Source organism: Phyllopteryx taeniolatus, chromosome 2 (genome assembly GCF_024500385.1).
Source record: "Phyllopteryx taeniolatus isolate TA_2022b chromosome 2, UOR_Ptae_1.2, whole genome shotgun sequence".
In the NCBI taxonomy this organism is placed as follows: Eukaryota; Metazoa; Chordata; class Actinopteri; order Syngnathiformes; family Syngnathidae; genus Phyllopteryx; species Phyllopteryx taeniolatus.
The window spans coordinates 8,322,246-8,338,346 of record NC_084503.1 but is presented as its reverse complement, the minus strand read 5'-3'; the positions used below and the strand labels follow the sequence as shown (position 1 = coordinate 8,338,346).

At 41.6% G+C, this 16,101-nt stretch overlaps 1 protein-coding gene and 1 long non-coding RNA gene across 3 annotated transcripts in view; both read left to right on the top strand.

Annotated features, from left to right (window-relative positions):
• LOC133470298 (uncharacterized) overlaps positions 1-16,101 on the top strand; it is a 101,094-nt gene that overhangs the window by 52,872 nt on the left and 32,121 nt on the right. The window lies entirely within an intron of this gene.
• LOC133470270 (retinal cone rhodopsin-sensitive cGMP 3',5'-cyclic phosphodiesterase subunit gamma-like) lies at positions 4,291-6,167 on the top strand. The gene is made up of 4 exons (XM_061758456.1): positions 4,291-4,449; positions 4,930-5,041; positions 5,125-5,159; positions 5,243-6,167. The coding sequence occupies exons 2-4, from the start codon at positions 4,932-4,934 to the stop codon at positions 5,317-5,319; spliced, it is 222 nt and encodes a 73-aa protein (XP_061614440.1). The 5' UTR covers positions 4,291-4,449; positions 4,930-4,931; the 3' UTR covers positions 5,320-6,167.

The following is a 16,101-nucleotide window of genomic DNA, read 5'->3' as shown; positions in this document are numbered from 1 at the left end:
ACTCTGGGGTGAATGTGAACCACTCCAGACAAAGGCACCATACCCGAATCATTAGTGGGTTTATCCATCCATTTTCTACCGCTTATCCGAGGTCGGGTCGTGGGGGCAGTAGCCTTAGCAGGGACGCCCAGACTTCCCTCTCCCCAGCCACTTCATCCAGCTCTTCCGGGGGGATCCAGAGGCATTCCCAGGAAACCATCAAAATGTTTGGTCACATTGACGTAGGGGAGAGGAGAACCGGTTTCAGCAATGACAGTTTGATTAAAAGGTACTGTGGATTGATACAATAAGTTAAGGTGCAAGGAAAGAATGATGACGAATTGGGATGTGGGGAAGGCACTACTTGTGGATTTGCAGCGCCATGTGGGATAAAAGAACAAACATAGCAGTTAGAACGATTTTGAGAGCGTGCCACATGAAGGGCATAAAGAAACCAAAAGAAATTCATACTTTATGAAGTTAATTTAGCAGAGGGAGTGTATCCAAAGAAGCTTGTCATAGTTTTCACATCTCGTAAGGTGCAAAATTCTGTCAACTTTCAAATTGGGAGCATCAATACACATTTTAATCACAATAACTATGGCAATTAATGCCAAACTACCGAGGGGTTTGACACCCCCAGGAGATGCCATCTTCTTCCTCATTTCTTCTGCTGAGTTATGCAAGTGTGTGCTGTGCGTGTGTGTGGTGTGTGTGCATGTCAGTTCAGATAATAGATGATTGGTCGTTGCTCGGCTTTTATGACCTATCTTCTCCTCCTCTATGACCTATCGACGTGCAATCAGTTACGAGCACTGATTTTAGCTGGAAGCAGAGGCGGAGCCAGAGGGGAGGCCAGGGTAGTACTGGACCCTCCTAAAATCTGATTGGAACCCCCATGTCCCCCCCAGATGATTGATATCTCACGGCACCGCACATGTTGTCGAAAGGAACCGTTTGCATTTTGAAATCAATGACGCCTTTTGACTGCTAAGTCTCTCCTGTACAGTGGTTGGTGCTATGTACCACAAATAGTTGTAATCTACATTTATTAGGAAAAGAAGAAGAATCGCCACAGAAGAAGAGGATTGGCCCAAGAGCCAGTTTACGTCACAACGTCATTCTAAAGTAAGTTTTAAATACAAGTTACATCTCATGGCCTCTCCAGATGACCAGTGTCAGCTTCCAACAGCCACTCCACATTAACGTCTCCATTTAATTCGGGTATCTGCTTATATTTACGTGTTTCTCCAGTGATTTTACAGGAATGAAACTAGCAAACAATCAGCCGGCTAGCTGTTTCCTGCTTAAAAGGAAATATAACATGAAAGGGGGGTTATCCTTAACATTTTGCTCTTTGTTATGTCTCTAAACTGATGGTATACTGATGTTTGTTAAAAAGCTTTAAAACTGACACCGCTAGTGTCAAAAGTGTTTTTTGTCTGCTACGCAGCATAATTTACTGCACAACAGGCTAGCTAAAAACACTTTTAAGACAAACTAGTGGTGTGCTTTCAAAGTTGAAAAAAGCATAAATACTGTAATTCAAGTGAATTCTGCCTTTATATTTCATAGTTTGATTTCTGAAACTTCACCAGTATCATCGGTTTAGCTTGTTTAAAATACAATGGGACAAAAATGTATTTAGTTAGCCACCAATTGTGCAAGTTCTCCCACTTAAAAAGATGAGCGAGGCCTGTAATTTTCGTCATAGGTTTATCTCACCTATACAAGACAAAATGAGAAAAAAAAAATCCAGAAAATCACATTGTCTGATTTTGAAATAATTTATTTGTAAATTATGGTGGAAAATAAGTATTTGGTCACCTACAAACAAGCAAGATTTCATCTCATCTCAATACTTTGTTATATACCTTTTGTTGGCAATGACAGAGGTCAAATGTTTTCTGTAAGTCTTCACAAGGTTTTGCACACACTGTTGCTGGTATTTTGGCCGCCTATTCCTCCATGCAGATCTCTTCAAGAGCAGTGATGTTTTGGAGCTGTCGCTGGGCAACATAGACTTTCAACTCCCTCCAAAGAATTTTTTATGGGGTTGCGATCTGGAGACTGGCTAGGCCACTCCAGGTCCTTGAAATGTTTCTTACAAAGCCACTCCTTTGTTACCCGGGCGGTGTGTTTGGGATTATTGTCATGCTGAAAGACCCAGCCACGTTTCATCTTCAATGACCTTGTGTGTGTGTGTGTGCGTGTGTGTGTGTGTATATATATATATATATATATATATATATATATATATACACACAAAACAAAAAATTCAGTTTGAACATTAAATATCTTGTCTTTGTAGTGTATTCAATTAAATATAGGTCGAACATGATTTGCAAATCATTGCATTCTGTTTTTATTTATGTTTAACACAACGTCCCAACTTCATTGGAATTGGGGTTGTGTGTATATATATATATACACACACAAACACAAACCATCAGGATAAATTTTTTTACCCTATTGTTTGTTTGTGTGTGTGTGTGTATGTATGTATGTATATATATATATATATATATATATATATACAAGCACACACACATACAAACAGGGTAAAAAAAAATAATCTTGATGGTTTGTAGGATTAGTAAACTGGAGCACATCTAATTTGAATGTCTGAAATAATAAAGCTCCATCCCAATTTATTTTTACGATATAAATTCATGTTCAGAAACTTAGTGTCGATGTACAGTATGTATGGGTTGTAGAATGCGTAATACTTATATAATTGAGGCCACCTAGTGTAATCCAATTAAATACTTAGCAGCATGTTCCACATTCACTCCTGCTTGTGACATCATAATGTTTTGTCTGTCTTGCCATGTGTTACCTGAAACAAGTTAAAACTCTTTTGGAACACTTTTAAACACTTGTGATTCAGCTGTGATAAATTAAAGTTTATATCTTGTAAAAACTATTCATGTTTGTGTTTGAGAATTTTCTGCTCTCGCCTGATCGAATGTTATGTCTATCTAGTTATTTTAAACGGACATTATCTAATCCAATTTAAATGCAGCAGGATACAATTTCAATAATTAGGCGAATTGAGGACAGGAAATATGGGACTGGGAGGGCCACAATGTGACTTCTTCAACAATCTCAAGAGAGGAATCAACAAAACAGTATATCCATCTATTCATTTTCTATACCGCTGAACCTCACTACCGTCTTGGGTGAGTTGAAGGCTGGACTCGTCGCCAGCCAATTGTACGGCATGTATAGACAAACAACCATTCACACTCACATTCACACCTATGGATAATTCTTAATAATAAATAAATCTGAAATTAACCTAATGCTTTTGAATGTGGGAGGAAGTCAAGAGTACTGCGGGAAACCCATGCAAGTATGGGGATTACATGCAAACTGCACACTGGAAGTCAAGCATTCAAATCCGCAACCTCAGAACTGTGAGGCAGATAAACTACAACCCTAATTCCAATGAAGTTGGGACGTTGTGTTAAACATAAATAAAAACAGAATACAATGATTTGCAAATCATGTTCAACCTATATTTAATTGAATACACTACAACGACAAGATATTTCATGTTCAAACTGATAAAAGTGATTGTTTTTAGCAAATAATCATTAATAATAATAATAATTAATTTTATGGCTGCAACACATTCCCAAAAAGCTGTGACAGCTGCCTGTCATTAAACGCAGCTGACATACATAGATTAACAAAGATATATTTCTGATTACTACTACGACGGATAATAATAATAATACAAAATATTCATCCATTCTCAACACCGCTTATGCTGGTTAGGATTGCGGGGTGCTGGAGTCTATCCCAGCTGACTTCAGACAAAAGGTACTGGTCGCCAGTCAGTCGCAGGGCACATATGAGTGGGAACTAAACCGACGCTGCCCACACCAAAGTCAGGCGAGTGTACCACTACACCATCAGTGACTAATACAAAATATGCGGGACAGAATACATTTTCTTAAGAGTCAACGTATACCGAACCGAAAACTGTCACCACAAAACTGAGATACAAACTGAACCGTGGATTTTGTGAACCATTCTACACCTAGTAGTAATATTTACCGTATATGGGTTGTGCTGTTGCATCATGCTGCTTTGAAGTGTTGCATGTGAGAATGGCAGTATGTGCATAAAAAGCATGAATGAACAGATGAGGCCAAATACTTAAGTTTCAAAGACCCAAGACAATAACTAACAGCACGTTACAACATGTACTCGCTGTCCTCAAGTTCTGAAGATTATCCCCCCCCCCCCTGATAATATCCCTGCCTCAGCTCTATTAACAGCTTTGTTTATGACCACTGCTGAAGAACTATATAAAGGACATGGCTAGTGTACATAGTGTAAGCGCAGAACAGGGAGTGCAAAAAGAAAGAGAAACTTCTCTTTGTTTTGCATCTTTTTATTCTCAAGCCTTCCAGACTGCTTCTCCTTTTGGATTCCAGCAAACCCCAAACTAACGTGCAGGTTAGGCTTCTCCTGGCACCACACATTATCTACTTCGTAATTCTAGTTTGCAGTCAGTTTAAATTTTATCACAGATAAATAATTGACCTTTCCCAGTTGATTTATAGTAGCGGGGCATAGGACTAATGACTAATCAAATGTAGCTTCTAGGTGAAACTTTGTATGTGGATGGTTTGATACATTGCATTAAAACCACGGTGCAGGATTTGGGTTTGACGAGTCACTCTTGGAAAAATGTTGCCTTTTACAACACTATTTAATTGAAATATAATAACGGCTGAATGGAAATGATTATTATCATGATGGAATGGAATTCAATGGAAATTAGTCAAATGTACATCACGATGGCATCGATGCTGAAATGACTGCAGCTGTTTACTCACACACTACTACTTTATTATAAAAAAAAAAACTTGCTCCGTTCATCAAGTGTTTTACTGTATTTGTTGGAAATAATGCAGCGAATTATTGGTTTCATAGAAATGAATGCAGCATCAGCAGAACCCAAGGGCGCCAATGCCAACCTTCCCAAGTCGAAGGAGAAAGAGACTAGACTGTTCAAGAGTAAGGCTCCCAAAGCTGGACAGAAGCGGTAAGTTAACAGTCACCAAAAATCAAGTCATAGTTCATTACAATGTTACCTTTATGAATCAAACAATGGAATCCTCTACTTAGATTTGATGATATTCCTGGGATGGACGGCATCAGAGGTAAGCATCATAGGAATAAGGAATAAGTGAGACAACCCCCATCACTCTTTGAACAGTTATTTTCTTGCTTTTCTTTCTTATAGATGCTGAAGTCATCTGCCCTTGGGAGGGTTTTGGTGAAATGGAGCTGAGTGATCTGGCCCAGTTTGGCATCGTCTAGACCATATGTGTCAATCTTAAGGCCCGGGGACCAGTTGCGGCCCGCCACATCATTTTATGTGGCCCGCGAAAGCAAATCATGCTCGTCAACTTCCGTGATTTCTGCTGAAATCTGTACCCAAATTCCAAATTGTCATAATAATAAACAATAATGTTGAGATATTGCATTTTTCTGTTACCAAACCCTTCTTCTACAGTAACAAACAATACTTGAACAATCTATTATCCTTGTCTTCTGATTTCAAAACTAATTATCCCTCAATTTGTTGTGTAATGGTAATAATATGATTTGGTGATTAAATATTTATATGGTTTCACTGTTCTAATGGCCCTCTGAGGGAAATCATAATTACAATGCGGCCCGAGACAAAAATGAGTTTGACACCCCTGGTTGAGACGATGTGCCACTAAAATAGAGTTTATAATAGGTGGCTACGATCCAGCAGATTCAAAGCTCTTCTCTTTGACTGATGGACATTAGCTGATATCGGTTAGTGAGTGGGAACAGTTGATGCTCTGAGATGGAGGAAGCTTTTGTACACCAGTCCAGAAGATTAACTTTTCACATTCTGGGCCACTTGGTACAGCTGCAATTTTAAGTAAATCTCAAGATGTCTCTGTTGTGAGGTTGTTATCCTGTTTAGCCCAGTACTTGTAAAAGAGGGTGAAAAACACACTGTACTGCTGCTTGGGTTTAACTACATGGATAATAGTTGAACAACTGAGACAGCAACAGTATAGTCAAATCTTATCTATCCATCTATCCATCTATCTATCTATCTATCTATCTATCTATCGTTGAATGCTGTGTTTAATGAAATATGATAATAAAGTCATATTACTGTTTCATACATTTATTATTTGTTTTATGTTGATACTTAAATCATGTGATGTATGGAAGATGTTTCAAATGTTATGATAGGTTTACAACAAGTTATATACTGTACCAGTACAGTATTTCTTGAATTTGTTTTAGGGGTGGGACTCAATTTAAAAAAAAAAAAAAAAAAAAAAAAGTAAAACAAAAATATCAAATTAATTAATGGCTTTGACATTAATGAATGTTGTTTAATGGCATTTTAATTGTGAAACAATATTTGTCCTAAAAAGCATCACGGTTTAATTTAAATTGATTTTAGCTGACGACTGAATAAAATAATTGCCACAAGACAGGAATATTGTTAAATGCATTTCAATACAAAACAGTACATAAACTAATAGAATACCATGATTTGTTATGTGTAATATGTTCTCGTATATAATGTGCATCCCTAACGTCGACCCCAGAAAGCAGGAAAAGACTTCTACCTATGTACAACGCACACCAACACTGTCATATGTTCATATGCAAAAAGTTAGTGATTAAAGCAAAGCAAATTTATGTACAGTAAATAGTCCGTTTCATACACAAGGTAACTCAATGTACTTTCTATGATTAAAAGCATTTAAAAACAAAGAAAAAAATAAAAGCACAATTAAAACAGTGTACAGTGCAAGAAATATCATTTAAAACTGGAAATGCTCTTTAAAAAAAAGCATGAGAAAAAATAAGAGTTTTTAACCTGGATTTAAAAACATTCACTCTTGGCGTCAGTTCTGTTGGCAACTTATTCCATTTGTGTGCTGCAAAAGAGCTAAATGCTGCTTCACCATGTTTGCTTTGCACTCTGTGCTTCACTATTTGACCTGAGTCTGTCGATCTCAGTCCTACTGTGTTAATATTCCATTAGCATTTCTTTAATGTATTCAGGACCTAAACCATTTGGTGATTTCTAGACCAGTAGCAGAACTTTAAAATCTATTCTAAAGCTGACTTGGAGCCAGTGTAGACTTTACAATTGGAGTAATATGCTGTGAACTCTTTGTTCTGGTCAGAACCCGAGTTGCAGCATTCTGAATGAGCTGCGGGTGTTTAACTCATTCCCTGCCAATGCCGTACAAAGACGTCAATGGCCTTTTTTAACGGGCCTGTCGAGGGCAACAATGCCTTGAGGTGAACGTCACTTCCACAGATTGAAGAAGAGGAAGAAGAAGGAGGAGGAGACAATGAGAAGAGGCAACCATAATGGCTGAAAAGAGAGACGACAAAATGAAAAAAAATCTAAAAAAAAGATTTCGGTTATAGAAATTTATTGCGCCATGGCAAGAAAAATATTCCTGCAACCGACATGAATGACATCTTAGATCATACGGGGAAATAAAGGACGACACTCTGAACAAATCCATTTGCAGCAAAAGTATCACCGAAAATGCCGGGCCATATGGCGGGATGCTCTCAGCCGCTTGCTAGCTGATCGTCTGCTGCCCAGGATTTGATTAAATGGGATCCGGAATCGTCAGATGAGTGAACTCCCTCTGGATGCCCTGGAAGCAGCCGAGCTTCATCCCGAGGTCCAGAGACGAAGGTAACTCGTTTGCAGCTAGCGTTAGCTACATTTAGCGATCAAACAATTCCTCCTCCTCCTCTCCTTCAATCCTTGTTACATAAACATAATTTAGTACCACTAGTGCAAACAAAAAAGGTAATTGAAAGCTCTTTTTTTTCCACGTCCCACTACAGCAATTTCAACAATGTATTTTTTTATAGTAATAGTTATATTTCTCAACTGCACAGGTTGTGCTTCGAGCAGAAGTAGGGACTGGTTTCAAGGACAATGGCAAACATACAAGATCCCATTCACCGCCAACAAAGAACAAAATCCAGGTGTGGGTAAAACCTTGCTTGATTTTATGTGGAAGGTAATAAAAACCTGGACGACTGAGCAAACAGTAGAAGAGGAGGATAAGGAGGAAGAAAGTGCAAGTGTGGGAGCCCCATTTGTCCATGCAGTTTTGTCTAATGTAAATTCTGTACATAGTTATACTTATTTTTCTGTCAAAAGTACTTTCTCAGTGTTGTTTTATGTCCAGATGTTTGAGATTTTCACTAAAGAAAAACAATATTGGTGTCAAAGTCATTGTTCCGCTTGATCTTGGACTTGGTCTTTGATTTTTAAAGATAGTGACTCCAGGTATTTACTAACAGCACTCCTCTTTTCTTTATTGCCAAAAAGAATTATCTCGGTTTTGTTGTGGTTTAATTGAAAAAGGTTTTGGCAGTTATTTATCTGTTTTAGACAGTGACACAACACCTCAACTGAACTGCAGTCATCTGGAGACACTGCTAGATATAACTCTGAGTCATCTGCATAGCTATAATTGTCAAAATTAGTTCTGACAAAAGAATTTGACCCAAGGGTTACATATACAGGAGGGGTGACAGGAGAACTGACCCTTGAGGGACCCCATAGGTCATTGCCATTCGTTGAGATTGAACACTTCCAATGGTTACAAAATAACTCCTTTTCTCCAGGTTATCCACTTTTGATACATTTTATTAATAGTACTCAGAATCAGCTTTATTTGCAAAGTATGTCAAAAACACACAAGGAATTTGTCTCCGGTAGTTGGAGCCGCTCTAGTACGACAACGGACAGTCAATTGACAGAAAATACTTTTGAGAAAAAACGTCACTGAGCAATAAAGGTTTGCCAGTAATGTGGTAATCCCAGTACAATTATTGCAACCCCAATTCCAATGAAGTTGAGACGTTGTGTTAAACATAAATAAAAATAGATACAATGATTTGCAAATAATGTTCGACCTATATTTAATTTAATACACTACAACGACAAGATATTTAATGTTCAAACTGATTATCGTGATTGATTTTAGCAAATAATCATTTCCTTAGAATTTTACGGCTGCAACACGTTCCAAAAAAGGTAGGACAGGGTCGTGTTTACCCCTTCTTATCACCTTTTCTTTTAACAACATTCAATAAATGTTTGGGAATTGAGGAAACTAATTTTTTAAACTTTGTAAGTGGAATTCTTTCCCATTCTTGCTTGATGTACAGCTTCAGCTGTTCAACAGTCCAGGGTCTCCATTGCCGTATTTTACGCTTCATAATGCGTGACACATTTTCAATGAGAAACAGGTCTGGACTGCAGGCAGGCCAGTCTAGTACCCGCACTCTTTCACTACGAAGCCACGTATTGTAACACATGCAGAATGTGGTTTGGCATTGTCTTGCTGAAATAAGCAGGGGCGTCCACGAAAAAGATGTTGCTTGGATGGAAGCACATGTTTCTCCAAGACCTGTATATACCTTTCAGCATTAATGGTGCCTTCACAGATGTGTAAGTTACCCATGCTATTGGCACTAACACAGCCCCATACCATCACAGATGCTGGCTTTTGAATTTTGCGTCCATAACAGTCCGGATGGTCCTTTTCCTCTTTGGCCCGGAGGACACGACGTCCACAATTTCCAAAAACAATTTGAAATGTGGACTCGTCGGACCACAGAACACTTTTCCACTTTGCATCAGTCCATCTTAGATGAGCTCGGGCCCAGAGAAGTCGGCGGCGTTTCTGGGTGTTGTTGATAAATGGCTTTTGCTTTGCATAGTAGAGTTTCAAGTTGCACTTATGCCGAACTGTATTTACTGACATTGGTTTTCTAAAGTTTTCCTGATATCCTTTACACATTGATGTCGGTTTTTGATGCAGTGCCCCCTGAGGGATCAAAGGTCACGGGCATTCAAAGTTGGTTTTCGGCCTTTCCGCTTACATGCAGTGATTTCTCCAGATTCTCTGAACCTTTTGATGATATTATGGACCGTAGATGATGAAATCCCTAAATCTCTTGAAATTGTACGTTGAGGAATATTGTCCTTAAACTGTTAGACTATTTTCTCACGCACTTGTTCAAAAAGAGGTGAACCTCGCCCCATCTTTGCTTGTGAATGACTGAGCAATTCAGGGAAGCTCCTTTTATACCCAATCATTGCACCCACCTGTTCCCAATTAGCCTGTTCGCTTGTGGGATGTTCCAAACAGGTGTTTGATGAGCATTTATCAACTTTCTCAGTCTTTTTTGCCACCTGTCCCAACTTTTTTGAAACGTGGAATTGTTGGCCTTAATTCTAAGTGGCATGTGTGGAGAAAACCAGGCACAGCACATTACCTGTCCAATGCAGTCCCAACAGTGAAGCATGGTGGTGGCAGCATTATGCTGTGGGGGTGTTTTTTCAGCTGCAGGTGCAGGGAGACTGGTTGCAATTGAAGAAAAGATGAATGCGGCAAAGTACAGGGATATCAGAGAGGAAAACCTTCTCCAGAGTGCTCAGAACCACAGACTGGGCCGAAGGTTCACCTTCAAAAAAGACAATGACCCTAGGCACGCAGCTAAAATGACGAAGGAGTGGCTTCAGAACAACTCCGTGACTGTTCTTGAATGGCCCAGCCAGAGTCCTGACTTTAACCCAATTGAGCATCTCTGCAGAGACCTTAAAATGGCTGCCCACCAACGTTCACCATCCAACCTGACAGAACTGGAGAGGATCTGCAAGGAGGAATGGCAAATGATCCCCAAATCCAGGTGTGAAAAACTTGTTGCATCATTCCCAAAAAGACTCATGGCTGTATTAGCTCAAAAGGGTGCTTCTACTAAATACTGAGCAAAGGGTCTGCATACTTATGGCTGTTTGATATTTCTGTTTTTCATTTTTAATAAATCTGCAAAAATTAAACAATTCCTTTCTTTTTTCTGTCAATATGGGGTGCTGTGTGTACATTAATGTGGGGGGAAAATGAACTTAAATGATTTTAGCAAATGGCTGGAATATAACAAAGAATGGGGGTCTGAATACTTTCTGTACCCACTGTAAAGGACAACTCATTTGTTCGGATAGAAAGTAAAACAAAATAAATAATGGCTCTTTTTTTTCAAGTTTTACTTCACAAATATATGAATAAATTATATAAAATAAAGTTCTAAATAATACCACTTCTTTAGAAAATCCATGTTAAAATAAATATCTCTTACTATCTTTACAGGTTAATAATAATAATAAATAATAAAACATCAGCCACACAAGGATACTAATTTCACAAACAAATGTCACTTCAGTCTTCAGTTCTTCTTCATCCTGCTTTTCTTTTTTTCATCTTCCTTGTGTGCCCATCCATGCTTTGCGGTAGAGTTGATCTTTCCCAGCAGTTTTCGGTTGCTCAACATATAATTATAAAAGTCTTTGCAAGAAGTGTCTTTGAAATTGTATTGCACAAATAGAATATTATAATGGGCTAGCTAATTTTGTGCAATTATGCACATCAGATGACTGATTGGTTTCACCTTGGAATTTGTATGGAAATTATATGCCTCTTTTTATCTTGCACTGTTAGACGCGTGTGCCATTAGCAATGATGTCTTGCTGAGATCTGTTTTTTTGTTTTTTTAAATCACCTTTTTTGCAATTCAGTGCCACCCACTCAGATGTCTCGAAAAAAGCGGCAATGGGTGTGGGGTCTTCATTCTCATGGCATTGCTAGTTGTCTTATTTTAAGTAGGCTATGTGAGTACTGTATAATGTGGTCACTCAATAGCTTGCAAGGTGTTACATACTGCATATCATATATTCCATTCCATATTTGCGGTAGGTCTCAGTCATTGAAACACCATGCCACAAGTCGAATCTGGGTCAGATTTTGTGAAATGGGTTTGGACAGACTGACGGTTTTTCTGTTTTTTTACAGTATACATTTTATATTCTGCTGGGGGGAGATTTTGACTTCACAATGGTAAGTACAAAGAAAGTGGCTAAAATCATCACAGTGCACTGTTTGTTATGGAACAGTCTTCAGTGTTAGTAATATTGCATATTTTCAGAATGACAGACACAATTAGGAGATGGTGGTGTGTGTTGCTTGTGGCCTGTCATTCAGTTGTCGAGTGTGTTGTATGCATGTAAACAATCATTTCATTATCGCATCACATTTATACTTACAACATGAAAGTGTCTTATAAAATGAGAAATATAATGCATTTTTGATAATAGTATCATCGTTCCTAATCTCTAACCTGATTTAAGAAAATATTTGCCTTAAAGGTGTGCACAGAAACGGCAATCTGAAGATTTCACTGTTGGAATCACATTTACAGTCATTAGTTAAAAGAATTAATAAATAGAAAAGAAACATTATGACCTGTATGGTAATGTTGCTCTTATTATTGTTCCATCTTCTGTCAAGACTACAGTACAACTCCCACTTTATATGCACATTGTACTGACATAAGTGTATGAGTAAAGGATGGGTTATTTATGGCCTGTTTTTTTATATTATGTTATGTTTATGTTTTTATATTTCACCCGGCCCCCCTCTGGAGCCAGGCCTGGAGGTGGGCTCAAAGACAAGCGCCTGGTGGCCGGGCCTACACCCATAGAGCCCTGCCGGGCACAGCCCGAAAGGGTAACGTGGGTCCCCCTTCCCATGGGCTCACCACCTGTTGGAGGGGCCATAGGAGTCAGATGCATTGTGAGCTGGGCGGTGGCCGGAGGCGGGGACCTTGGCGTTCCGATCCCTGGCTACAGAAGCTGGCTCGAGGGACGTGGAATGTAACCTTCTCTGGCAGGAAGGAGCCCGAGTTGGTGTGTGAGGTTGAGACGTTCCGACTAGATATAGTCAGGCCTCCACACACAGCTTGGGCTCTGGTTCCAGTCCTCTTGAGAGGGGTTGGACTCTCTTCCACTCTGGAGCTGCCCATGGTGAGAGGCTCCGAGTAGTTGTGGGTATACTTATTGCCCCCCGGCTCAGCGCCTGTACATTGGGGTTCACCCCGGTGGATGAGAGGGTACCCTCCCTCCGCCTTCGGGTGGGGGGACGGGTCCTGACTGTTGTTTCTGCCTAAGCATGAAACAGCAGTTCAGATACCCACCCTTTTTGGAGTCCCTGGAGGGGGTGCTGGAGCGCGCTCCAGCCGGGGACTCCATTATTCTGCTGGGGAACTTCAATGCTCACGTGGGCAATGACAGTGAGACCTGGAAGGGCGTGATTGGGAGGAACGGCCCCCCGATCAGAACCTGAGTGGTGTTCTGTTATTGGACTTCTGCGCTCACCACAGATTGTCCATAATGACCACCATGTTCAAGCATAAGGGTGTCCACACATGCACTTGGCACCAGGACACCCTAGGTTGCAGTTTGATGATTGAGTTTGTGGTCATGTCATCGGACTTGCAGCCGCATGTCTTGGACACTCAGGTGAAGAGAGGGGTGGAGCTGTCAACTGATCACCACCTGGGGGAAGATGCCGCTCTGACCTTCCAGGCATATTGTTAGGGTCTGCTGGGAATGTCTGGCAGAATGCCCTGTCAGAAGTAGTTTCAACTCCCACCTTCGGCAGAACTTCACCCACGTCTCGGGAGAGGCGGGGGACATTGAGTCCGAGTTGACCATGTTCCGCCCCTCCATTGGCAAGGTGGCCGACAGCAGCTGTGGCCCTAAGGTAGTCGGTGCCTGTTGTGGCGGCAATCCCGAACCCGTTGGTGAACACCAGCGGTGACGGATGCCGTCAAGCTGAAGAGGGAGTCTTATCAGGCCTTTTTGGCCTGAGGGACTCCTGAGGCAGCTGCTGAGTACCGGCTGGTCAAACAGAATGCAGCTTTGGTGATCGCTGAGGCAAAAGCTCGGCCATAGGAGGAGTTTGGTGAGGCCATGGAGAACGACTTCCGGACGGGTTCAAGGAAATTCTGGTCCACCATCAGGCATCTCAGGAGGGGGAGGCAGTGCACCAGCAACACTGTGTATAGTGAGGATGGGGCACTGCTGACTCTGACTCAGGACCTCGTGAGTCGGTGGGGAGAAGACTTTGAAGACCTCCTCAATTCCACCGACACGCCTTCCCATAAAGAAGCAGAGTCTGGCGTCTCTGAGGCGGGCTCTCCTACCTCTGGGGTTGAGGTCACTGAGGTGGTTAAAAAGCTCCTCGGTGGCAAGGCCTCTGGGGTGGATGATATTCACCAGGATGGAGGAGTTCAAGTATCTTGTGGTCTTCTTCACGAGTGAGGGAAGAATGGAACGGGAGATCGACAGGCGGATCGGTGCAGCGTCTGCAGTGATGCAGAGTTTGTATCGGTCCGTTGTGGTGAAGAAGGAGCTAAGTCGAAAGGCGAAGCTCTCAATGTACCGGTCGATCTACCTTCCTACCCTCGCCTATGGTCACGAGCTGTGGGTCCCGGATACAAGTGGCCGAAATGAGTTTCCTCTGAAGGGTGTCCAGGCTCTCCCTTAGAAATAGGGTGAGAAGCTCGGTCATCCGGGAGGATCTCAGAGTAGAGCCAGATGAAGTGGCTCGGGCATCTGTTTAGGATGCCTCCAAGATGCCTCCCTGGTGAGGCCTGGTGTTCCGGGCACGTCCGGGTGAACTGCTGTCTTGCATACTAGCCTATTGTCAAAATGTTACTAACTGTGCATGTAATATTAATGCTCTCATGAACGGATGGAGACTGGACCCAAGAGCAGACGGAGGCTGAGCGGTTGTGATGAACAGTTTATTGAAAAAGGGAAATGTAGAAATGTAGGTCCTTGAGGTGCGCTGGCGTGTGGTGGAGGCAGGGAATGCATGGCAGGTGGTGACGAGGACAGGCGGCTGGCTTGGCGGGGTGGTGGTAGTAATTCACTTGGCAAAGAAACATGGAGGGAACACTGAGGACAAGGAGAGACACAGAGGTCAGAAAGGAGACGAGGAATTGTGTAGCTGATGTGCAAAGCGCCACCCCGGCTCCACCCGTAGTACTGGAGGATGGCTCATGACAAATGGACTCTCAAAATTATCCATCCATCCATTTTCTGAGCCGCTTCTCCTCACTAGGGTCGCGGGCGTGCTGGAGCCTATCCCAGCTGTCATCGGGCAGGAGGCGGGGTACACCCTGAACTGGTTGCTAGCCAATCGCAGGGCACATACAAACAAACAACCATTCGCACTCACAGTCACACCTACGGTCAATTTAGAGTCTCCAATTAATGCATGTTTTTGGGATGTGGGAGGAAACCGGAGTGCCCTGAGAAAACCCACGCAGGCACGGGGAGAACATGCAAACTCCACACAGGCGGGGCCGGGGATTTGAACCCCGGTCCTCAGAACTGTGAGGCAGATGTGCTAACCAGTTGCTCACCATGCCGCCAATGGATTAATATGTCAGTATTTATTCATTTATTTTAATATGTATTTAATTATTTCAATATTTATTTGAACAATCTGTTGGCAGTGAAAATGCAACCAATAGACATCCATCCATCCGTCCATTTTCCGTGACGCTTGTCCTCACTAGGGTCTCAGGCGTGCTTGCGCCTATTCCAGCTGACTCTGGGCGAGAGGCAGGGTACACCCTGAACTGGTTGCCAATTGCACAACACTCACATTCACACCTACGGGCAATTTGGAGTCTTCTATTAACCTACCGTGCATGTTTTGGGGATGTGGGAGGAAACCGGAGCACCCGGAGAAAAAACACGCAGACACGGGGAGAACATGCAAACTCAGAGAGGCAAGGCCTGATTTGAGCCAATGACCTTGGAATGGTGTGCCAGATGCTCTAGACATTTTGAAGCAAAATTATTTCATATTTTGCGGATTTTTCCCAAGAGTTGTCATTTTAAAGCTGGGATGGTGTAGAAACAGGTGAGAAACTCAATGCCATATTGTTTTTGTGGCAAAAGGAGCAAGTTAACATCAGTGTTCTTGAAACTAGACAACCAACCTCGTTACCCATACAAAAACTAAGGCAAACATTGCCATTTACAGGTGAAAAAGCACGTTTGCAAATTTATGGTGGAACACAGTTGAATACACTTGGGTGTGACCGTGGATCCAACTTTAGTTTCCATGGACTGTATGCCTCAGCAAACATATGCTCCTTCTTGACCTCATTCAGTCCACTTATACTTCCAGTGTTGGA

Coding starts and splice junctions, on each gene's coding strand:
- LOC133470270 (XM_061758456.1), top strand. CDS start 4,932: ATGAATGCAGCATCAGCAGAACCCAAGGGCGCCAATGCCAACCTTCCC. Junction 5,042..5,124: donor CCCAAAGCTGGACAGAAGCG/GTAAGTTAACAG, acceptor TCCTCTACTTAG/ATTTGATGATATTCCTGGGA. Junction 5,160..5,242: donor TGGGATGGACGGCATCAGAG/GTAAGCATCATA, acceptor TCTTTCTTATAG/ATGCTGAAGTCATCTGCCCT.